The following is a 26,191-nucleotide window of genomic DNA, read 5'->3' as shown; positions in this document are numbered from 1 at the left end:
TACACACACTCTTTATAATTACCTATTTCAAAGCAGTAATTGAGCATTTCATTATGAAGATGGTAATCAATCTGGAACAATACTCCAGGGAGAGCACACACATCAAGAGACTTATGCATTGTACTAGAATGTGCTGCACTAACTTTTCTTGGATTAGCATCAGTTGCTCAAGCATTTCTTCTTTGAAAGATGAAACCCCCTCAAAGTGCATGGCAGCCTTCCATTAAGAACTTTGCTATCATTTTTCAAAAAATGTTTAGTTTTAACATAAGGAAAATATTTCAGAGAATTTAAAAAAGTTAAAACAACCTTTGAAAGAAACATTGTTCCCAAATGTCACTTTCTTTCTTTCTTTCTTTTTTAATATAAAAGAATCAAGGTGGGTGGTTGTTCTAATGCAAAAGAAACCTTAGGTTGCAATCTTCTTGGAAGTCATGTGTTCTTATGTCTGTTTGCATTAGGCTGTTGTCTTGTTGAAGAACTGAAAGCTTCATACTAGAATTTAGCAGTATCCTGACTTGCTCAAGGGTGTGTGTGTGTGTGTGTGTGTGTGTGTGTGTGTGAGAGAGAGAGAGAGAGATTTGTTAATAAGAGAATATAAATATCTGAAATAAAATATGTTGTGCCCTTTAGCCATATTTTTGCACCCTTAAAACTGTGTTAATTGAATCGTTCAAAAATTTGTCTAAAATACTCAGCCCAACTCCACACACCCCAAACCTGGTGAGGCAGTCACACCAGTGGGTTGCACGCTGCATCCCACAAGGGAATTGAGGACTGTGAAAGCCTCCTTCAGTAAAGGAACATTTGTTGACATTGTCCTGGAGAAAACTCTCCCTGCCCCATTGGGCCTACTTGGACCTGTGCCAGCTATATAGGTGGCATGAGTAAGTGGACCTGTGAAGGCAGATTCAGGCAGGGAAGGGAGATAGGATATTGGTAGCACTCTTTTCCCAGTCTTTTCCCAGTCCACTCTTCTTCCCACCCCAGTTTCCTTCCCATTCCTCTACACCCTGTTCTGCCCACCCCCACTTCTCTCCTTCTTCCTGTTCCAGGGTTCTTTCTCTGTCTGTTGGTGCACAGACCTGGCCACTTACATCTTTGTAACAGCTGTGAAGAATCTTGTGCTGCCACAACACTAGGCCCTGTTAGGATTGGGCTGTAAATTGCACCAAAAATCTAGGGGAAATTAATTTATTTTGAGAACCCACTAAGAAAAACAACCCATTTGAAACAAATGTGTAAAATAGAGCTGGTTAAACTAAAGCCTAGTTCTGCTCACAGATAGGATATTGGCAACCTTCAGTCTCGAAAGACTATGGTATCGCGCTCTGAAAGGTGGTTCTGGCACAGCGTCTAGTGTGGCTGAAAAGGCCAATGTGGAAGTGACAATCCCTTCCACACCAGGAGCAAGTGCAGTCTGTCCCTGGTCTGTCTCCCTGCCTATGGGCTTTCCTTCTTTGCCTCTTTGCCTCAGACTGTTGGCAAAGTGTCTCTTTAAACTGGGAAAGGCAGGCCGCTCAGAGGCCAGGGTTTCCCACTTGTTGAGGTCCATTCCTAAGGCCTTCAGATCCCTCTTGCAGATGTCCTTGTATCGCAGCTGTGGTCTACCTGTAGGGCGCTTTCCTTGCACGAGTTCTCCATAGAGGAGATCCTTTGGGATCCGGCCATCATCCATTCTCACGACATGACCGAGCCAACGCAGGCGTCTCTGTTTCAGCAGTGCATACATGCTAGGGATTCCAGCACGTTCCAGGACTGTGTTGTTAGGAACTTTGTCCTGCCAGGTGATGTGGAGAATGTGTCGGAGGCAGCGCATGTGGAAAGCGGAGACATAAGTGCTCCTTTTAGTTTAGTTTCATGAAACATTTTTTGTGAAAAAGGATCTAGGCATGATAGCTGCATCTTTCATTGATGACATGCTGGCTAGCCCCATCCCCTGTTCCTCTTGCATTCAGCTTTTGCTCTAGTGATCTAATTACAGGGAGAAACTCTATGTTCAGGATTTACTTCTGCAGCCAAATGGAAGAAGAGAAGGTATGGCTACCTATTGTGGGAGAGGCCATGGATACTGAAGCCCTTCTGGTCTCTATTCAGAGAAAAGGAATGCCTCAACAGGTGAATATGTTGACCATTCAGGGGACAATTACAGTTGTGAGGACAATCTGCATGGTTAAAGGGTTCACACACCTTTAATTAGTTTTGACAATTGTTTCTAGTTTTCAAGGTCCCCTGAAGAGGTTGTAAGGGCCCAGCTATTCTCACCCTCTGTTACTGCAAAACAGAAACTGTTTTTGGTTGTCTTATGGCCTTATTCTGAGACTTTCTTGGCTTACCTCTTAGAGCAGTGGTTCCCAGTCTGGGGATCGTGCCCTCACAGGGCAACCAGAACCAGTGCCTTCCCCCTTAAGGGGGGTGGTGATGGGAGGGGGTGGCAATGATATCGCACTGCCGCCGAGCAGAACAGGTGTTCGTATGTACCTTGGATCCTCACTCACTATCGGTGGGTGCAGATTTGAGGAGACCCATGTCGGGTTTCCCGGCCCAAGAGGCGGGTTAGGATATGGCAGCAGAATCTGCCACTGTCACTGCCCTCTCCTGGGCGTACTCCTCCCCCCTCCCTGCCCTAAAATGCCTTGCTGCAGACTTGTGGTATAACTTGATAGGAGCCCACACTGCATGTCTTTCAGTGCTGCAACCCCGTGCCAACTGCCCCTGGGCCTGGCACCAGAGGTGTGCTTGTACTTCCAGTGCAAAAGTGCCTTATGACACTTTTTGCAACAGTCAGGCCAGTGGTGCTGGTGGAGCACCGGTGTGTAAAATGTTTATGTAAAAGTTGGGAACCACTAAGAGGAACAGAACAAAACAGCCATAGTGGTGCAAGAAATGATTCTTAGCTTGTATTATTTGTATGAACCGGGAAAAAGATCTGTTGCATGGGGATCACTAACTCCTGCAGGAATGTCTTATATGGTATTTTCTATGACTAATTGTGTTGTGTGAATGGTTCGAGCAAGAGGACTACTTGTGTATTTGGAGAAAGATGAAAGAATGGGTGCTCTTGCACAGTTAAGAACACCTGCTCTATATAGACATTGTTTTAATCTGTTTAAAGAACCTATTTGCTTTAAACATGGATGAATTGAGCAAGTAACTTTTGGTGTGGTGTGTGTGGTGTGGTGTGTGTGGTGTGGTGTGTGTGGTGTGTGGTGTGTGGTGTGTGTGGTGTGTGCAACCCTGAAACTTCCTTCATGCTGCTAAGCCTTCTTGGTACACCTTCCCGATAGAAGGCATACAGTCATCTTTGTCAGATGTCCAGATTATCAGTCATACTTCTTTTTCTTGTGCAGATCAGGTGCACAATGCACAACCCAGCTTCTCACTCTCAAACAGGACTCGCACTTTTTCCTTTGTATATATTGTTTACAAATCCAGTCACGTTATCCAATTAGGTGTTGTGAGTGACAGTGCCTAACCTGGATTTGTGAATAAGGAGGAAATAGAACTATCCACATTATACTGTCTTCTGTATTCCACTGTACTGTATATGAAGTATTTATATTCATTGTTGTAGCTTATTGTACTTGAGTACTACTTGTTCATAATGGAAAATGCATATACATATACAATACATACATACCTACACAAAACACACATACGTTTGTAGAATAAATATGTGTTGTTGCCCAGTCACAAAAGGAGAAGTGATCAGCCATTATGTAAGTGAATTCTGATTCTCTAATCCTGAACTATTCTTCTGATTTTATTATCAACCGTAGTAATGGAAGAAAAGTTCAGTGTATGTAACACCAGCTGTTTCTCTGTCCTCTCTCCAAACTTCCCCAGTAAGTTAGTGAAAGTGGACACAAGATGCTCACATCCCATTTATGCTGCCTTTATACTCCTCTCCAACATACCCTGTAACATTATTACAATGCTAACAAAGTTGACATGTAATGAGTCAGAATCAAGATTGATATGGAAATTAGCTATGCCGTCTCTTTCTCTCTCCAGTAAACACTTTTATTTGTAAGTATTATCTGGGGAATATCTAAAGTGTTCAGTAATCAGAAGTTTAGACAAATAGAAGGATGATTTTAATAGAGTTGCATTGCCTTGAGGTGCTGTAGTAGAAGTCTGTCTGTCTGAATTTGAAATTTAACCCTTAATTTTAGGGTATTCAGTGTATCTAATAACATTAATTTTAAAAGTACAATCAATAAAACACAGTAAAAACAATAGGAGAACTCATCATAACAGGCCAGAAATGAGGGGAAAGCTCAGCAACAACTATTAAAGGGTGAAAGCTCAGCAAAATACAAAGTCAACAGGAAAGGGGAATTCTTAGCTCTGGTGAGTTCCAGAGCTGTGGCACTGCAGAGAAGGTCCATCCTCTCATCGCCAGTAACCTAACTGGCTGACGGCAGCACATGTAGGACGGCCTCTTCAGATTACCTCAGGAGATGGACTCTTTCATAGAGGATAAGATGGCACCTTGAATTGTGATTCAAAAAAAGCACAAATTGTATCCAGAAATGAATTGGCAGACAGTGTAGCAGCAATAGTAGTGGCAGGAGAGAGTTAAATTGTTGCAGCATCATGAGTACAGAGTATACACAATCATGTCTACAGAATACTATCATGACTGTACTGTATACTCTGTATCTGTATTTAATTTCCGTTTAAGACAGAGCTGCATACAGAATATAGAAGTAATTCTACACGAATTGCAATTTCCAGATGGTCTTCAAGGGCAGCCCCATGAAGAGCACATTACAGTAATCCAGTCTTGATATCACTAATGCATTGAACTGCTGTGGTCAGGTTTGATTGACTCAGCTAATGCCACAGTTGGCGCACCAGCCTAAGCTGGGCAAATGCTCCCTTTGCTACTGCCAACATCTGACTATTCAGGAGCAGCAAAGAATCCAGAAGGATCCCCACACCATGCACTTCTCCTGCAGAGGGAGTACAACCTCATTCAGAACCTATGTCGTAGTACACCGAACCAAGAGGACTTTTGTCTGGATTTAATTTCAATTTAACCTTCATCCAGTCTCCCACCACGTCCTGGCGGTGCTCTAGGTTAGTGGTTCTCAAAGCTTTAACCACCTGTACCCATATTTTAGAATGAAAATCTGCTGGAACCCACTGGTAGTGATGTCATTAACCTGGAAGTGATGTCATGACCAGAAATGACATTATCAAGTGAATAAATTTTTAACACCTCCTATATGACCAGATCAAATCAATTAAGTAAATTAAAAGTTTACAATAAGTATCAGTTTTAAAAATTTATTTAAGATGAAGAACCTTCTTGTCGTACACTTGGGTCTCACTCCCAGGGTTTTGGGTGCTCAGAGTTGTTGGTTCTGAACCCTAGAGCCCTCAAAGATCCCTGTTCGGTAGTACTGCCACCACCCTGTAAGAGCCAGTGCCTCAGCCCAGGGAAACCGAGACCCTCTAGGCTTAACTGTATCCCTTGTAGGCACTGAGCACTTTCTTTACTTAAAGTCTCAGTCCTCAAGTTACTAGTCCACAATGAGGATTTTTGGTAGCTTGCTGAACGGCTAGGCAGGATTCTGAACCTTTGTCCCCAACAGACAGTGAACCAACATGGTAAAAAGATTTTCTACTTTATTAAATACATAAGGTTACAAAAGGTTACAAAAGGCAGCAAATGCTAGAGGCATAAAAACTTCTAGGAAACATATCAGCATAAAACAACAAAGCTAACTGGCTAATTCTATTAATCCCTGACTCTCACCTGGGTCAGCTTCTTTTGTAGATCCTCAGTTACCTAAGAGGCCACATGGTCCTGGCGGTGTAGGATGTGCACCCACCACCTCTCTCACCAAGAGACAAGGAATCAAGACCCTGTCCACTGGAAGTGGGGCTGGAAGCTCCCCTCTCAGCTCTTCCCTCCCCCCTGGAGATCTGCAGCTGCATTCCATCCTTGATGGGTGCCTTTCTGGCTGCCTAGGTGCTACATAATCACCTTCCATTGAGTTGTAAATCCTAGCAGCTAGGAAATGCAAGCCACTTCTGTGTTACTGTTTTAGCTTGGTTCAGGCCTTGCAATGCTACTAGGCCTGAACTGTACATATCCATGACACTTCCTAAGCCTCCCAAGCAGTTGCTGATCTTTCCTCCCCATCCCCAGACATACAAGAAGCTACAATCCTTACATTATGCAGTTCTGTTCCTTTCAGGTAATGGGCTGATTCTGACAATATATCTAACTGGTCCCTCTCCATGTGGTTAAGAAAGTGAGTGTGCATCCTGCCTGTCTATTGTACTAGAACTAGTTTAAACAAGCATTTAATTTGTCATACTTCATTTTCTGCTACCTGGATTTGTTTATAATGTTGCTGAACAGAATATTCCTACTCAAAAGCTTTTCAAGAGTTTGGATTTGGTGCCTAGAGTTATGGAATAAGTGTCACTTCATATACCGAAGAGTGCTTGAGACTGAGTATTTAGATTTGTCTCTGTATTTGTCCTTTCTATCTATATAAAATTTCCCAAAGATCCCACAATAAGCATTTTTAGTGCTTCATGGCATATTTCAGTACGGATAATGCATTGTGCTTTTATTGCTTCACAAAATGTACTTTAACTTTCTTATCAAATCATTTTATAATGCCAACTGCTTTTGAAAAATTACACTGCATCTCTGCATCTAATGTGGTTGTATTGCCATCAGCAACGTTATAATAAAGTGCAGTCAGGCTAAATGTAGATGTAGCTGGATTACTGTCCTGTATACACTCTGTGAATTTGCTGTCTCATTCCCATCATGTTACTGTCTTGATTAGCTAGAAAGTAGAATGGATAACTTAGAAACAAATCTATAAAGTTGATAATCAAGAAAGAGAAGTGATGAGGCATGATAGGACAATAAAATGATGCCTCGTATCATTGGGGGTCTCAAGTTTACCCAGTGGAATGGAAAACTCTTCCTGCTTTTGATCTTCTAAACCAGCAATTTCCAACCTTTTTCATCTCACAGCACACTGACAAGGCACTAAAATTGTCAAGCACACTGTCAGTTTTTTTTAACAATTTGTAAGGCACATCACACTGCTGGTGAGAGTCTCACATCCCTCAATGGTTCTACTAATAAATGACCCTCCTCCAGACTCCTGCAACACGGCTGTAGACCATTCATGGCACACCAATGTGCTGTGGCACACTACTTGAAAATCTCTGCCCTAAATAGACAGTTCTGAAGAGTCAAATCTTGTATCTAGCAGCACCACAACAGGAAAAGCAAGGAGTACAATAATGTTAATAAATCATGCCTGTGCTACCGTTACATGGCTGTTTCTCCACTTATAATGTTTATGGAAATATTTTGTAATGAGATCATATAAAATTCATCAGTGGGAATCATGGTCTTTCCTTTCAGTACATAGGCTATATTTGTGGTCTGTTTTATCATTTTTAATAGATTGCCTAAGAGCCAAATGATGTGCTGTAAGCAAAAGTGTGTAACGGCAGCTCAGTGACCTTTTTTTAAATTGGGAAAACAGTTTTGGAAAGAAACAACTTGAAGTGGAAAAGTGGTGGTTACACTTTACCTATCCACAATTTTTCTTTCCAAATTCCCAATTTCCATAGCTCTCTCCCCAACAGGGTATCAAATGTTTTTCCACAAACGTGTACATTTGAAGCCTGTTTATCCGCGGAATTTCCATCTAGCTCAACGCATGTCCTCTTGCTCTGCATGGAGCCAGAGTTGGTGCCACCTGAGCCCTCCGGTCACCTCCAGATGCTCTTCTGAGGCCCGTGGAGGCTGTATGGAACACAGGTTTTTCGGGCCAAAACTGGAAGTGCCTTTCTATGACCTCCAGAGGCAATTCTGAGACCCAGAGCAAGTCTCCAGTTGCATTCGGAGCTCAGGGGATCCCAAAATTCATGTAATTTGATTTCATGCACAATTCAGTATCCATGAGAGTTCCAGGAAAGGAACTTTGGCAGATAACAAGGTTCCACCTGTATTTGGTAAATCTGGAAGAGGGGAGTTTTTTGAGGATGCTTTGCGGCATAAATTTGGGTGCCTGTGCACATATCCTTTTGTATTCCAAGCAGACTGCCATTTTTTTTTAAAGCAGACTATCATTACACCCTAATGTAATGTATGGTAAGAGCCTATAACTCCTTGAAAATGTTAGATCTGTAAATAATTTTATTGTGTTGCCTAAAACAATATTCTCCTACTATCTTTAAGGTATCTTCAAGGTACTTTTAAAATTATATATGACACTTTCATTATGTTTTTAGATCTGCTGTTTTTTTTTTCCAAATGTGCCATAAGTTAAGTCAGAATCGAGAAAGTGCCACTCTACAGTCAACTAAGAGCTAGATTGCTGTCATTTTCCTCTAAGTGTGAAGTCCGAGAACAGGCACTAGAATAACATAGGCGACACTGCAGTCAACTCGTAGGTTTTCCTACCCTCTCTACCACTTACGTCATCATGTTTCAGGTTGGCTGTCTGGTACCTCTTTCTATCTGTATCTAGATCCTTCATCTGTTGTTATGTCCCCTGTAGATGCACAACTTGTATTTGGAAAGGGATAGTTTGTCAAATAAATTGTTGGTGACTAGTTATTAGACCAGTGGTTTTCAACCTTTTTCATCTTGTGGCACACTGATGAGGCACTAAAATGGTCAAGGCACACCATCAGGTTTTTGACAATTGACAAGGCACACCATGCTGCCAGTGGGGGCTCACATCCCCCTACTAATAAATGATCACATCACCCTACTAATAAATGATCTTCCCCCAAATTCCTGTGGTGCACTTGTGGACAGTGTGCCACGGCACAGTGGTTGAAAATGGCTGCATTCGACCTTAGTCATTAGCCTGTGTTGTGGGAACAGATTCACACATTTCCCTTCAAAACAGCTTGAAGCTAGCATATTCATTCTACCTCAGCCATTGAACTCAACCCAGTGTCTGTACCCACTGACCACAAAGCAAAGGCACCAGTTGCTGCTATTCATTCATTGGACGTGGGCAATCCCTGAGCTATGTGGCAGTAATGGTCCTTCCTGTTTCCTTCTGCAACTATTAATCTCCCTTTCCGAATGGTTATGGTGATAACCGGTAAGTTGATGCTGGCATAGGGAAAGAGCAAAGGGAGGTAAGGGGACTTTTATGCCTGGTCCCCATCTTCAGAGTCATAATGGAGCTTTCTTAATATCTGCACCTTTGTCTCTACTACATGTGTCGAGGAAGCAGATTTGTGTTTAACCAATACTTTTTTCCCATTGTGCCAATGGTGTTATATCTTCTTTGCTCCTTGCCATGCAGAATAATTCACGAATCATACAAACACACCACACTACACATCAGTCTGTATGAAAGCAGAAAGACTGAGACAATGAAGGGCTTGCTGTCATGTACAGCCTGGTGCTTTATGTTCTGTTCATGCATATGTGGTAAAGACACTCTGGTGTAGTGTCCCATTCTTGTGCAGTGTGCAATATCCATTTGAAGCAGACTTTGACATTGTGTAACTGTACAGAACAGTGGATGATCTGACGCTCGGACTCATTCTTTTTTCTGCACAATTTAAAGACACCCTAGGGCGCAATCCTATGCAGTGATGGAACAGGCAAGCCAAGAGGCTTGCGCTGTGTCCAGCACAGGATAGGGGCCCAAAGCAGCCTGGCCAAAGGTAAAGGGAAACTTTTCCCCATACCTCTGGTTAAGGCACACTGGCCCCTATGGATGGGGCTCCAGAGGTGGCACAAGTCTGAAGAGAGCGGAGAGGCTTCGCGACACTTTGAACTCCCTGGGATTCTGGCATAACTGCTGGGTCCCAGCCCCACCTCCCGCTCCCCACCTTCCCACCCCAGGGCTACCCACCACCCAACCTCCCCCCACCCCAGAACACCTTCGTCTTGCCTCCTCCCCGTCCACCTCTCCAGAGCCTTGTGTTGGCCCAGGTGGGCCGACTCCAGGCTTACCGCAGAAACTGCCACGGAGGCTGGATTCAGTCTCCGTGTGCCAGCACACCTTCATGCACTGGCATGGCTTGCTCCTGAGGAGTTGCAAACATGCTTTACAGCACACCTGCGACTCTCCTGGGCCAAGGGCACCAGGCCAAAAGTACCTTAATATGTGTTCCTTACACAGTCAAGAAACTCAAAAGAGAATGTAGCCATGAATATTCAACACACTGATGTCAATTATGTTTTCTAACTTTGTACTTTGTTTCCTGAACTTTGCCACTACCAGAGGGAAGATTTTGGATTAGGTGGCTATGATAACCAAACAGTTTTTGTAAATTAACATCCCAATCCTAACCAGTACCAGTGCGGCCATATCAAAAAGGTGCGCGCTACTCCATCCTGAAACTTTCCCAGTCCTTCCACTTTCTGCCCCTCCCCACCATAGCCCACCCCTGCTGCTGACTTACCAGTACTCTGGGTTCCAGAGAAGCTGCTGCCACCCAGCTGGCACCACTTACAATTTCCAGCAGTCATCTGGTTGTATGCTATAGTGTAGAGCAGTGGTTCTCGCACATTTAGCACCGGGACCCACCGGAACAGAATGAGAATCTGTTGGGACCCACCAGAAGTGATGTCATGACCAGAAGTGGCATCATTAAGCAGGAAAATTTTTAACTATTCTAGGCTGCAATGCTACCCACACTTACCTAAGAATAAGTTTCCTTTACTATCATTGTTAAAAGAATATACATAGTAGTTTGTTAAAAGTACAGGTCTTTAACATTTCCCCAAATGCAGTCACATATCATGGTAGCATCAAGTCTAATATATTAAAAATAAAATATTGAAATGAATGGGGACCCACCTGAAATTGGCTCATGACCCACCTAGTGGGTCCCGATCCACAGTTTGAGAAACACTGGTGCAGAGTGTCACATTTAGTTACACTGTAAGTTGGGCTGCACTGGTGGAACACAAATAGGGGCAGCGCAGTCTGATGATAGGATTGGACTGTTTATGTAAGTAGCAATACAAGCTGGTCAAGTAAAATAGAAGCTTTTTCTAGCAGAAGAACTTTAAGTACTTTGTGCTGTTGGTTTGTTAAAGAAACCTGTCAATCCCAGACTTTAGGCAGTTATTGTTCTTCCAAAAACATGTTAGATATCTATGTTCTGCTTTGGAAGCATTTGAAATTTATCAGTGAAGAAAGAATTCAAAGTCCTATATGCTTGTTGTAATGGAAAATATTTCTTTGTTCAGCTAATGTGTTCTATCATTTTCTATCCTGATTGCCTTTCTGGTTTTTTTCGCCCGATGGTGTTCTTAGATTAGGGGTGGACCAAGTAATTTGTGACCACTGGACTGTACAAATCTTCTCTACCTCTATGACAGGGGCTCAGTAGTTATTGATGTTCCTCCTTGGTCAGCGGTTGAGCATGAAATCTGTTTATAAAACAGCCCGAGAAGTACACATGGACAGGCATGCATGAGCTTGGCGCATTATTGATGCTTCTTTTGACTGCTTGATGCTCTTTGAGACACAGGGAAGGTCAACATTCCTTAATATAGAAGAAGCATCAGCTTGCATTTCCTCAACACTAATCTTTCAGTGGTACAACTTAATTATGGTGGTGATGGGGTAATCCCTCCTCTGCATTTATCTGGAGTATTGGTGTTTCTGGCTTGCTCCATCTAAACATGGAGTGATTACTGTAAGAACATGCACTGCTTGTCTGAACCTTGCACACATTCCAGCTGAATAATTGTATCTGGGTTCATATTTGCTCAGCAGTGATCGGTGTGTGCCATACATAGATTATACCTGCATTGAACTGAATGCATGAATAACTGTATCCGATACAATCTAACAGATTGTACCTAGGGACACCGATGTACTCGGTGACAATTCATTGTGTGTCTAGCTGTAGTTTACATTTGGCAGCATTGCTGTCTCTTACAGCAGAAGTTACCAAACTGGGATGTTGAGACGCCCCTGCCAGTGAAACCCTGTTTCTGCCCCCTTAAGTGGTGGGGTGATGGCGAAGGCAGCGACACAGTCACCATGATCATGCTGCCGCCAGGGACCAAAGGGGTGTTTTTTCACTTAACTTTGGTAGCGCTGGTCCTCTGGAGGGTCCGGAGAGCCCATAGTAATCTCTGCAGGGCTCCCTGTTTTTCCAAACTGCTGTAAATAGTGAAATACAGCCACTTCTGGTTTATGGCAAGAAAGCAGAAGTGGAAATTTGTCACCATTTACAGCAGTATAGAGGTGCCAAGAGCCCTGCAAAGTTGTCCGCAGGCTCCCAGACCCTTTGGAGTGCCAGCACTGCCACAGATAAGTGAAAATACCCCTTTTGACCCTTGCAGCAGCGTGATCGTAGCAAGCACATTACTGCCTTTGCCTATCCCCAGCAGGCAATTTCAGCGCTTCCCAAAACTCCCAGAGAGTTTGGGAACTACTGTCTTAAATCAATGAAAATAGAAGCACTTAAAGCACAGAGGCCGCCTCAAAGTAAAGGAAAGTTTGTTCCCTTACCTCAGAGCTGTAGTGCTTGCGATGCATGTAGAGATGCAGGGTCGTTCAATAGGGCATTTTCATTGAAGGATGAGGGCCCAATCCTGTGGTGCGCGCCATGCCTCCGTGGCACGGACCACAGTCACAAACGTGCCATAAGGCACGTTTGTGGGGTTACCGCTGGGCTCCCGCCAGAGGTGGCTCAGCTGCAGCCGGTGCTGAGCCACCGCCCGGTGGGTGCCCACGTTCCGTGGCTCAGCAGTGTCTGCGACTGCCAGGCTGTGGAACGAGGAATGGGGGGGCGTGGTTGGGGGTGTGGGGGAGGATGTTCCGGGGGGGCGGGGGAGAGGCGAATCCGTGGAGCCGAGCTCCGCAGGATCCTAGGTTCTCATGGAGAGCTGTGCGCCCTACATGAGCGCCTTCACTTTAGTGCCAACCAAACAGTCACCGCTAAAGTGTGTAGCCCCATTGCGGGGCTGCTTCCCTTACCTTGGGGAAGGGGATGAATGTCTGGATCCAGCAGGAGCCCGCCAGGGAGCCGCCGGGTCCCGCAGCTCTGGGCAGCTCAGGATTGGACTGCCCGCCCTCATCTTAAAATAGATAGTTATGAGACATATAATTTTTCTACCGGTATTTACAGAAATTGTAGTGGATAAAGATAAAGTTGGCTTCAAACTTGGGTAAAGTGCTGAAGGAAGATTAGTGGTATTGTTAACCACTATTCATAAACATAGTGACCTTGCATCTTTAAAGAGAATCCATCATCCCAAAACTAATCATATACCTGTCTCTTCAGTTACATAGGAAGTCTATTGAGAACAAAGTGACTGAGGCCCCAATCCTGTTGGGGCCTTGCACTGCCAGAACCCACATTCTGGAACTGCAAGGTTGTTTATGGCAGCATGAAATCCTTGCTGCTGCTGCAAATGGTGAGAGGCGTGGCGCATGTGGCAGTTCTAGGAGGCTCTGCAGGTGCTGTTAAGTTGGTGGTGGGGATGGAGAAGGAATGGTTTAGTGTTGTTCTAAGGCAGATCAGAGGAGGATAGGGGCAGGGAGCAGGTTGGGGGGAGGATCTCAGCAGCAGTCGTGCATGCAGAATCCTGTCCCCCACTTTTGGTGTGCCCCCTTTCCTCCATTGGCGTGGCTGCATGCTATAACATGGCAGGGATAGGCTTATTCCCCTGTTTCTCAAACTGTGGGTCACAAGCTAATTTCAGGTGTTCCCCATTCATTTCAATATTTTATTTTTAGAATATTAAACTTGATGCCAACATGGTATGTGACTGCATTTGGAGAGATCTGTGCAGGCTACAATGCTTTAACAATGATAGTCAGTGGGGCTTACTCCTGGGTAAGTGCAGATAGCATTGCAGCCTAGAATTGTTAAAAAAAAAATTCCTGCTAGATGATGTCACTTCAGGTCATGGTATCACTTTCTGGTTAATGACATCACTTCTGGTGGGTCCCGACCAATTATCATTGTAAAAAATGGGTCCTGGGCTAAAAAGTTTGAGAAGCAGTGGATTAGGCAGTTAAGAAAATGAATTAAAGTTTGGAAACTTCAGCATGTAGTTTTATTTTCTGAATAGGTACTTAATTTGGATTCTTTTCCCACTATATACTGGTTATACTGCTAACAATTTGTTCAAGTCAGCTTAATGGCTGAGCAGAGATTTGCATGTGGCTGTCCTTTATCCTGGATCAGGACTTTTCCAATGCACCTCATATTCTTTGAACATTTGTCAAATTCTTGGCTGCTGCACCCTTCTTAATTTTGTTTGTTTCCTGACTGTGTGAATCTCCTTCTAAAGGCTCTTTTCCATTATATTATGCACAGTGCACTTGGTTGGTTTGCCTGTTTCCAGTGGAATAGGTCATTGCTATGAAGAAAGTTGTTTAATGTATAGCATACCTTTATAAAAATTGAGCATTAGTGGTGGCAGTTCTGAAGTAATTTTAATTGCCTCCATAGCCTCAATGTGTAACTTAAGGTACAAGCAGTGCCCCTTTTCTATTTTCCTGCAGTATTGTCTCTAGAAGAACACTTCTAGTTCTCGTACAAGTGTGTGTGTATTCTAATTCATTTCTCTTTGCGTATGAGGAGAGGCCCAAACTTTCTTACCCTAACCATGCTGTAGGTGTACTAGAGATCTGTAATTTTACACAGTTATAGGTGGGAACCTTCATAATATGCATGCCGGTTTTTGGCATTACATGCCCTGTTAAACCGGAGTGAGAACCACAAGAGTAGGAGACGGTGTCAGACTGTACAAATTTGAGTATCGAACTGCGATACGGTTCCTCCATCTTCAAGAGGAATCTGCACAAACAATCCATGAAGAGATGTCAGCTGTGTATGGCAAGGAATATCCATCATATGTCAGATGTTGGAAACAGGAATTCAGATATGGTTGCATTAGTCTACAGGATAATCCAAGAGAATGCCGTTCATCGACAGCCACAGAACCAAGTATGGTGGCAAAAGTTGAGCAGCTATTGCTTGTAGACATATGTGTGACTGTTAATTTCTTAGCTTGGGAGGTGAACCTTAGTGGGGGGGGGTCAGTCTCCAACATATTGCATGACATCTTACACATGAGCAAGGTAGTTGTGCGGTAGGCTCCCAGGCTGCTGGCACCTTTCCAAAAACAGCAATGAGTGGAATGCTCACAAAGCGTTTTGGAACTGTACCATAAGAGTGAGGAGGACTTTTAAAACCAATTAGTGGCTGTAGATGAATGCTGGCTGTAGATGAATGCTCTATGACTCTGAAACCAAAGAAATGTGCAAAACATGGAAACACGCCTCATCAGCCACCCCCCAAAGGCTAAGGTTCAGTGTTTAACCAGCAAGGTCATATTGTCCATATTTTGGGGCAGTATTACAGATGTGTAATACTGACAGATTACTTAGAGAAAGGGTTGACAGCAACCAGGGCATACTACAGGAACTTACTTCAAAAGTTATGGGATGTTTTCAGTGGAAAATACATGGTTTTCCGTCAAATGGTACGTTGCTGTTAGCTGACAATGCACCTGCACACCCAGCTGCAAGAACAGTAGCTTTTGTGTGCAATTGTGGCTATGAACCTCTGCCCCATCCCTCCTATTCTCCCAGCCTGGCACCTTCAGACTTCTTCCCATTTCCAAATATGAAGAAACATTTATGGGGAAGAAGTTTCTGCAATGATGAGCAGGTCAGTACTGCTGTGGAGAGCTGGTTTGTCCCCAAACTTGTGGGCTTCTTTGTTGACGGGTTTAAAGGACTGCTGCAGAGAGACCCTGGGATGTGGATATGCAGAGAAGGAAGAGTCAGTGTACCAAATTTCAGATCCCTAGCACACCGAGATCATGGTGATGGTAAGAACTTTGGCCTTTCCTCATATAACTTTCCTTTGTGATCCCAAATGCTATTTTTAAAATAAATTGTACACAGTCCCAGTTGCCTTAGGAATGGTGCAAGTACAGAGTGGACCAAGACTTAATTTACTGTTGCTTTTTGTTGTTTTTCCCCTTTATTTTCTTTGTTTCCCCTTTCTTTTCTTTTTAAAATATGCTGTTCTAGATGCTTTTTCTCCCCTGAATATACAGGTTGAGTCTCATTATTTGCATGGGTTCCACTTAAGTGGATGGCAAAAATCGCACTATAGCAAATCAATTTAAAAAACAAAGTCCGAGCAAAGTCCATTGCTCAGGTGATTTAAAAACAGCCTTGCTGACCTTTGTGATGTCCAGACAGAGTCATTAAGAGGACCATCCAACAATCAGTCTCTCTCCATGCACTTAGAATTATCTTTCTTTCAGGGGGAAGGGATTATCTTTCTTTCAGGGGGAAGGGAGGGGGTTGCTTGGAAAGAGAATGATTGATGGATTGTCAGCTGGCTACCCTCTCTAACTATTGTAAAGGACTGTTTTCCTTTAATTTAAAGGGCCCTTCTCATCATGCTGTGATAAAAATCTCTACAACAGTAAGAAAAGCATTTTAAAGGGGTGTATTATTCCCCTTCTCCAGGGATCAGCACATTCCTTCTCATTTGCAGTGGCCATTCGTGTTGAATCAAATCCATGTATAAAAAATCCATGTATAACAAGGTTGGACCTGTATACCATTTTTTCAGCTGTAAGATTGGAGTAAAATGTGATTCAGTCACATACACAGTGGATACAGAGATGCAGTTCAGTGTTAAAAGGGTTTTTAGTGCAAGATTTAGCGAAACAGCAAATGCCGTGAAAGAAAATTCCAGCTATCCTATTCAGGGTGATTTGGCACCACTGTTTGTGCTTGAATGAGTGAGGTCCAGGGCTGAGGTTAAAGTATGTTGTAGGTCAGAAGTAAAGAAGAACTTGTGTGGCGTCTTTTGATAGCAGTTGCCTGAAGCTCGCCTGGTTCATATCCAGTGTTACCAGCCCGCATGACTTCACTAACATTAACAGTATTTTAAAAATCACTCTCCTATTCTAGATACTTGTGTTTTCACAGCTTGGAATACTAAAAGCCTGCTGTAGATGCACAAGCAACAAAGTATTGTTTTTTTTCCATAAAGGCCAAAGGTCATTAGGAAAACATATTAGTATGTTTTCCTGGTTAGTTAAAGTCATGACTCTGAAAGTGTACAGAGAAAAGGAGCAACAGAGGGCTCCAGGTTGTGTGATGTGAACGATAATGAATGCCACTTGAGACACAGTGCCAAAGATGTTGCTACTGTTAATTGCTTATGCCTGCATGGAGAATGAATATCTGCAAAATGTGTTTCTGGTCTTCCACCGTGCTTGACATCTTGTGGCATCGTTTTTCATTCACTGTTAAGAGGTATAAGGAATGTGTTTGAAGAAATATGTTCAGGGCAGAGGTATTAAAAGTGTAAGTAGTGAACCTGTGCACACTTACCTTGGAGTACGCCTTATTGAACTCATTGGGACTTTTAAGAGAAGTAGTACTGAGTAGAGATGCAGTGTTAGACAAAGGAAAAGGTTGCCCCAAAGAAAGCCGGACAGCTTGGCTAGAGCACTGGTGCTTCTCTTCTGTCCTAGAACTGTAGACTAACTCAAGGGTGTCAGACTCGTTTTATACAGTGGACCAAATAGCATTCACAGCACCTGCTGAGGGCCAGAAGTGATGTCCTTAAGCAAGAACTGACATCATTAAACAGGTGAAGACTGGAAATAAGCACTTTTTTCCCAACTTAGGACCTTATTAACTGCAAATGACAGAAGAGAAAATATGCCAATCTTGATCATATTTGCAAGATATGGGAGAGCTCAATTATCATGTTGGCTGCCCTTTCAACAGTTTTCCTCCTGCCAAGGAAGGTGCCGGTTCACAACTCAGCAGCTGAGAGGTGCTCTACAAAGTGATGCCATGGCAGATGCAGCACGGCTCAAAGGGTGTCCCGTGTGATAACTGGGCTCTCCCAGTGCCTCGGCAGCACCTCCCTTTCTCACTCCTCTTGTTCTACCTCTTCTCTTGTACTGTTCCTCACCTTCTGAGGCCTTCTGTCTCTCCCTCCTAGTGCCTTGGCAGAAGAGGCACTGGGTGAGCCCATTTATCACATGGGACGTCCTTTCAGCAGTTACACCTCAGCAGAAGTAGCACTGCTGAAAGGTTGACTGCATGATAATTGGGCTCTCCCAGCACTACCCTTTCAGCAGTGCCACTTCTGCCAATGGGGGTGCAATCCTAACCCCTTATGTCAGTGCTTTCCAGCACTGACATAATGGCAGTGCAGCTGCGAGGTAAGGGAACAAGCATTCCCTTACTTTGAGGAGGCCTCCATGAGTAACACCCAACTGCAGGATGCAGCACATGCCCCATTGGCACCACTATGCCAGTGCTGGAAAGCACTGACATAAGGGGTTAGGATTGCACCCTGGGTCGCTTTGAAGCTCAGCATCTGAGAGCAGCTGATCGTGGTGCTTGGAGAGTCCAGTTGTCACAGTGGCCAGGTGAAGAGTTTCCACGAGCCAGATCCAACTCATGGGCCTTATGTTTGACACTCCTGAACTAGCATATTTTGTCTTCACTCTATTCCTTTTTTGTTCATGGTTCACACTTCCTTGAATTTTACACCTCCTAAATTTCGGTTAACTAGAACAATATCCAGTAGACCAATTGCACATAACTAATAAGTAGAGAGGCATTTATTCAAGTGTTATCTCTCTAAAATTTAGTAGGAACAGTCCCTATTCATCACAGCCCAATGTCTTTTCCAGTAGTCGTTTGCTGGTGTTCCTTCTGCATCTTTTGTAGAAGAGTGTGAGCCCTCTGGGGACAGGGAACCATTTATTTTTTAGTTTTGCTATGTCAACTGTTTTGGAAACCACTTTTTGTTGAAATGTGACAAACATATATTTTAGATAGAGAAATGATATTGATGATAAAGTTAAACCTATAGTTGGGCCCTCAGTGGTTATTTTTATAATATAAATAATTTTATATTTTATAAAATATAAATATTTTATACATTTTTAAAATTTTATATAATTTTTATATAATCAAAATAATAACTGTAAATAATAGCTGTATGGATCTACAGCAGTGGGGAGGGTTACGATTCATAATCTGTTATACTACTTCTAAATATTTCAGTGTTTCAAGTAACATGTAGTTTCAACTAAAATTAATTCTGGAATTTGAGCTTGTTCAGTTTGCTGAATACTTTGGTGCATTTTAGTACATTTGCAGCTTTCTCTCCCTCTGTTACTGATGTGCATATGTGCATAGATAAAAAATACTATGTTGACTCCAAATATACCTTGTGTGAATGAAAAGGCCTTTCACTCATGCTAGCCGCTCCCTAGTTCCCCTGCGTCTTTCCTTCCATTGTAGCTGTCTAGTTCCCATCCCATGCTCCTGGCCCAGGAGGGTGGATTTTGAGTAGGGGCACAGGAAGCTTCATCAGAGGGGATGGAAATGCCCCATTGTTTGTGCTGAAATCCACCTAAATCACTCTGGATCCAGCCCACTTCAGAAAAGCAGTAAGGGGGGGGGGACTTTGTCCGTGGTTTCAGTTAACTGCAGATCAGGTCCGTACGTACACCCCCTCCAGAGGTGAGGGGAGCTCTGCTTACCTCGCCTCCAGAGGATCTTCTGAGCCCAGTAGAGGCTGCAGGCATGAATGACTCAGAATGACTGTAGGTATGGAAAAATGTGACTTCTGGTTTTTAGTGAAAACCACAGATTCAGCTATCTGCAAGGGGTCCTGAAATGGGAACCCCACAGGACACCGCACACCCGTATATGTGTAATTGTGTGTAGGACTATGTATATCAAGCTGGTTTTTTTCTACGGTGTCTTTACTGGTGTCCATGCCCTCCTGCTCATTGATAAAACATAAACAGGAACTTGATACAACTGATCATACAATCACAATGCTTTTTTGTAGCAGCTTCTTAATAAGCAGAACTATATGTGGGAATCCATAAGGACTGTGCACAAACATTGTTAATGCCACCACATGCATGATCACATCAAGGTAGTCTTTTTACGCTATCAGATATGCAATGCATGTATGCATATCAGATATGTATCAGTAATGCAGATATACATTACTAGTGCAGAGGAAGGGGAAAGATGTGATGAAAGAATTGAAAGCTTCAGCAAGCTTCTCATCTATAAATCTCTATATAGAATTTGAACATTTAAAACAAAACGATTGAGGATTCCTAATGCAGCTGTTGCACTTTGGAAACAATAACATGTGCAAATATGTTTGAGGTGGTCCAGAAATCTCCTCTTGTGACTGAGGAGCCACCATTTCAAGCCCATGAATGTGAAGGTTGACATGAAAAGGACCAAAGGGAGGAAAATGTAAGAAAATTCCTTCATTGGTTTAGGTGTGTGAATTCACTTCATATTATGGGAGTGCAAGATCCTGAGTTTTAAGGCAGAGCTAAATATAAAAATGCAGCTAGTAGGCAAGAAACTACAACCTGCCAGATGCTATAGTTAATGCCTTCCTTTTATTCAGCTATATTATTTTCCATTCGCTTGTCACTGAATGGTTTGTTGCATACTTGAACCACAGGAGCAAGACATTCTTTTTCAAGCTATGTTAGAGAGATCTTAGTTGAAAAGGTTTTGGGTGCAGCCCACAGTTTTCTTCTTCATCACTCCCCTGAGCCATTTATTTGCTCATTAATTTATACATGCGTTCTACGAAGGCACAGTTTGAAAACTTGGATGCTGTTGGTATCAAGATAATTTTTTGGTTCACAAGGCCACCAGTATCTGGAAATAGTTCTAGCCTTTGTCATCACTTCATCAGTCCGGTACATGCAAAAACCAAAATCGCCTCATCTTTGAAAATGCATTTGATACACTTTCCCATCTTCTGTGATTGCATTGGAGTCATTATTGCAGCAGTTGGCTGTGATACGCTTGCACAGACACAAATTGAGTCCGACAGGACTGATGTCTCATGGACTTTGCTGTCATTTGGAATGCTGGCATGAAGATGGTAGCAGTGAGATCAGAGAGCTGGTGCTTTTAGTGCATTGCCTATGAAGGTTTCTTAGGTTTGTGGTTTTTTGATAGCTGCAGTTGAATCAAGAGTCTGTTTTTTTTAAACAGATTTATAATACTACAGTTCTAGCATCTGCTTCTCCTTTTGTTATCTCAAGTAGATTTTTAGTATTATCTTGTGCTATAAAACCAGCTCTTCATACCACCCACAATTCTGTAAAAATCTCTTTAGTAGAAAGATAATTAGTATGATTTTTCTGCTCTTCCCTTTACATCTTAATCTTTGCTGCATGCAAGCCACTGATGTGAGATAATAAAAAAGTATTTTCTTTATATTGTGCTGGTTTAAACCTGCCAAAGCATATCTCTTACCATTGCTTAGAAAACTACAATTAAACTGCCTTATTCTTTTAGTGACATAGCTGGTCTATTTTGAGATATCTCTAGAATTTCCTGTAGGAGGGAATGAATTTTTCTGTTCTGTAATTTCTAACACAGCTTGGATGAAGTGAAAGTAGCAGAGTAAAATTGGTTTCTTCTTAAAGGCAGATGCTTGCACTGTATTATTCATTAGTTCTTGTACAAGATATGAAATTAAACTGACTGAACTGGAATACAGAACCTTTATTCATAATTTATTCTGTGAATTATGTAATTCGTGTATAGTGTTAAATCCAAATTGAGACAATAAGGTGGCTGAATAGAAAGACTTTCAAGATGCCAAACCAGATGAGACTTTGTTGGACTAATCTACAAATGCCAATGCCCTAGCCTTTCAGATCTCGCATTAGGATCAGAAGCAGATTTAGTAGCTCTGTCATCCTTACCTGATGCAAGGGAAGCAGCTTCCAGTATGTTGTTTGTTAGAAGGCTTTTGTCCTAAATGTTGAGTCCTTCTAAACCCTTCTTTAGAGTATCCGTTTGGCTTATTCCAGTTGAAGTATTAATGTGGGACTTCATGAGGAATGACAGCTCATTCTCATGACATGTTGATACGAAAGGAAAATACGTTGCTGCATGAGAACTGTGGATCACAGCGTTGGCTACAAGACACCTTAAGGAAGGTTGCTGCTTACTCTGTCCTTTTTGCAATTGCTGGTAAAGTGTGCAGCTCTTCAGTTGTTTTTCCAGTCTAATCCCAGCCTTTGAGAGTGGAATCTAATGCTTTCATCTTGCTTGTTGAAACTGTGTTTTGTTTGTATGGTTTAGCGGGGTGGAGAAGTGCAAATATTCTAAACATTTCTCTCTCTCCTTCTCTTAGGCTTTGAAAATTCTTCATCTGGAATTTCAGATTGGAGAGACTCGCAGTGGCTTCTAAGCCTGTGACCGAAGCCGCCAAAGCATGCTGGTGCCAAGTTGTCGGATGATGCACATAGCCAGGCCAGCAGTAGTGCTCCTGTGCTTCCTGCTCTGTGCTGATGCTGAAAGTAAGCTCTCCTCCCCCTACTTTTTCATCTTGTAAAGAAAAACTTGGCCATAATGAACAGTTTTGTTTTCAGTTGGCATATTCTGAGGGCCTCTGAATAAGCCTCCTTTTGACTCACTCTTGAGACACTGTGGGATCCTCCTTGGCTCTTAGCCAGTGTTTGAAAGGGATTATTTACTGACTTCCTTACTATTTTTTTTCTCATTGTTAATACCCTTTTTCTTATGCATTGGAGAGTTCCTACTGCTCTTTATTTGCTTGTGATCAATCATTTCAAAGAGACAATGCTTATAAAATTGTGTAGCCAAAGCAAAACCTAACCTCGCTCTCCAGAAGGCAAACATCACTTAGCCTTATTAGGTATTTTTCAGTTCCTTGGATATTTTCTTTTCAAGTTTTGGAAAATAAACAATGCAATGTTGAGGCCAATTAAAATTCCAGGTCCTTTGTGTCTGTCACAGCAGCTGTTCTAATGTATTATTTCCGACAGCTGTCGTGGTGTACAGTATTTGAACAAACCAAGCAGAACTGACAACTTTGAGGCTGGGCTTTAGAGTGTGGAGACTTTGGTGTACTACAGGCACCTATGTTCCAAGTCCACGACTCATATTACGATACTGTAGGGTTTTGGTCAATTAGCTTGCCAATTAATGAGAAGATAATATCTCCTTTTTAATTAGAAAATCATTAAGTCTGTCTTGTTTACACATGTTATTTCTCCCAGCTGTCTCTGGCTTTCCACAGTTTGGAGGGGGGAAGAGGGGGGAAAAAGCTATTGCCTGAACCTGTTGAGAACCAGGTTAGTCTATATGCTGAGTCAGGTCACTTGATCCTGCAGTGTTTCCTGTTGGCTGCTTTTTAAATATGATTTGACCTAATGTTTTGCTTTAATAGATTTGCTATTTAACATGACCTCATGACCATGTATATGTAGAGGCATTATGTGTGAACTGCTATCTGTATAACTAATCTGTAGCGGAATTTCTGAACAGTATTACCGGATGAGACGAACTCTAGAGTCCTGCTTGTGATTTTGTCCATAATCTTCATAATGGCCTTTAACATCTCCGCATGTAAGCACTAATGGGAATCACTTCAAGAAGAGAACTAGTTGAGTGCTAAAAATGTTACATCTGTATCAGCCCTATGTGCCATGACTATAGTAGTGTCAGCAAGCAGTTAATGTTGGTCACTTGTTTCTTGCCTCATGAGGAAGAGAATGCAGTGTCCATCTATCTTGAAACATTAGTTGAAATGTAGCTTCAATAAAACTTACGTTACATATTCATATGTTTTCACTCCGTATGAGAAACTGCATGCAAGTCAGAGGCACTTACAGTATAGTCTGAACTGCAGGTTAAGAGGAATCTCAAGAATTTGTAAGACTATTGCTCTTGTCATTAACATTATATCTTAGTTTGGGTGTATCTAGGTTCCACCAACTGTTTACGAACAGTAAAACCCTGAAAGATGCTTATTTGCCACCTATCTCACCTTTGTTTTAGGAAGATTCTTTGCCTAAATACCGCACTATGAAAATGAATGAAATTAAAAAGCTAGTGCAGAAAGCGTGCATATTTGTAGATTAATGACAGTGGATAATGTTGGGTATCTTCCAGATAGTTAATGACCAGCTGGGATGCTTGTGCGTAAGGTGAAGCCAAGGACATTTTAACACTTCAGCTCATAAATAATTAACTGGGAAATAACCCAGCCTGAATACAATTAGGAATTGTAAAAGTCTTTTTTTTTTTTTAAAGGTGAAATTTATTCTTAAAGGATGATAGAGGAAACAAAATCTTGATTTTCTTCCAGTCCTAAAATGACAGGCATAGAAAGCTGTTGTATTCTGAATCAGCCCATATAGGTCAGTATTGTCAACACAGACTGTCAGTGGCTCTCCAGGATATTTTGTCACTTTTGTACAAGTGAAAGAGAACTTTACAAAAAGAACCATGAGGCAGTACTGTAATTTTTGGGGGTAAATCAGGTATGAAAAGAACCCTTCAGTTTCTTGAGCAAAGTATTGCCTGGGAGAGAATAGAAGCTCCTCCTTCCTTGCAGTTTCCTTCCTTCTCTTTTGTTAAGCAGTTGAAAGCGGAGAATATATTCTGCTGAGAATCACTATCAGAGTTCCTTTTAAAACAGGCAATTTTGTAATAAGGTGTTTTCAGATGTTCCTTTCTCTGCAAATTGTTGTTTTCAACATTTTGTTCCTCATTGCTCCAAAACAAAATAAAGTTTGGCAATAGGCTATTAACCTATTCTGAGTTTTGACAGGAGGTGTTTTGTTTCTGTTAACGCATTTGCCTCTTTAGACTAGTTCATGAAGCTACCAACGTAAGGATAATAAGTAGGTCTAGTTGGGTAGTTTCCAATTAAGTATTTCCCAGTGGGAAATGTTGCACTGAAAAATAGCACTAAATACTCTGTGGTGAAAATAATCTTTCTTCCAGAGCTGACGTTACTGTTGTAGCAGACTCTGACTCTCAAGGTGTAGAGACTGCAGCCACTCTCTCCCTCATTATTTCCTTGACTCTGTAGTGGGGGCTGCAGGTGAGGCAGAACTGCCCTACCATCTTCCATAGAAAATAGTTGCAGCTTCCCCTGTGATTGCGCACTCATTCCTTCCACTTTTTGGCTCAGATATTGGGTGGAGCACATGTGCAATCACAGGGAAGGCTGTGGCAATTTTCTGTGCATTACAGTAGGGCATTTCTGTCTCCCTTGCCTGCCCTCCCTGCTCTGCCGGACATAATGCATATTGCAAGTGATGGTTGGAGTGAAGCTTGCTAGATGACCCTGGCCCAGTCACTGTCTTTCAGCCTAAATAGCGTCATGGGGTTTTGTGAGAACAGTTTAGATATAGGAAAATGTATGTGCCGCCCTGAGCTCCTTGGTGGAAGGGCAGCACAGAAATGTACTCTACCTGTGGAAGCAACAGGTGCCTGCCATGAAAAGGTTGCGGCTGTCTAATGGAAATGAGATCTACTTAAGTAGGGGCACAGATCAGCCAAAATAAGTAATTTTTGTGCCCCATGTACTTTTGTGGGGTAAACAAACAAAAAAAACAAACCCTTAAGCTTATGCTTAAACGTCAAGTTATACATTATCTACAGTTGCATATAATAAGATCTTAACAACTTGCATCTTTGCTGAAATGTCTGTTAGAAGAAGGGGAGGAGAGAGGAACTTCTTAGAAGGAGAAAGGGGAAGAGCAAAAAGGAGGGAAGCAAAGGGAGGGAAGGGATATAGGGAGATAAGGTGGGCTTTCTAGCGAATCTGAATATAAGAACATAAGAACAGCCCCACTGGATCAGGCCATAGGCCCATCTAGTCCAGCTTCCTGTATCTCACAGCGGCCCACCAAATGCCCCAGGGAGCACACCAGATAACAAGAGACCTGCATCCTGGTGCCCTCCCTTGCATCTGACATAGCCCATTTCTAAAATCATGAGGTTGCGCATCTGGGTGAAGGAGACAGAGGTTTTGGGGTTCAGCAATGGGAGGAAAGAGAGGAAGGTTGGGGAGTTTAGTGAGAGAAGAAGAGGAAACTATTCCTAAGGCTCAGACGATGGTAAAACTTTGGAAGCCATGGGAAGTGGGTCTCTGGAGTCTGAACCAAGGGGTGCACCTATAGGCTAGACATGCTTCCAAATGGGGGAGCTAGTTTCATAGCTGATGTTTCTGGAGGGGAGTATAACTAGGAACTCCAATGGAGAAGCCATATTTTGTAGGGCATCCCAGCTCAGACGGGCTTTAATAGGTGGTGGGATTTTGTTTGGGGAAGGAGGCTTGGGGCTCCACTTGAATCTCCACTACAACA

General features: G+C 42.6%; 1 protein-coding gene across 1 annotated transcript in view; it reads left to right on the top strand.

Moving 5' to 3' along the window:
- The window catches only part of PTPRD (protein tyrosine phosphatase receptor type D), a 791,067-nt gene that overhangs the window by 425,080 nt on the left and 339,796 nt on the right, over positions 1-26,191 (top strand). The window contains exon 4 of the mRNA XM_066616307.1: positions 22,201-22,366. Within this exon, the coding sequence (XP_066472404.1) occupies positions 22,282-22,366 (85 nt within the window). The 5' untranslated portion in view covers positions 22,201-22,281. The remainder of the gene's footprint in view (positions 1-22,200; positions 22,367-26,191) is intronic.

Source organism: Tiliqua scincoides, chromosome 2, assembly GCF_035046505.1.
Source record: "Tiliqua scincoides isolate rTilSci1 chromosome 2, rTilSci1.hap2, whole genome shotgun sequence".
Lineage (NCBI taxonomy): Eukaryota > Metazoa > Chordata > Lepidosauria > Squamata > Scincidae > Tiliqua > Tiliqua scincoides.
The sequence above is the reverse complement of the archived record's forward strand: the minus strand, read 5'-3'. Positions and strand labels throughout refer to the sequence as shown.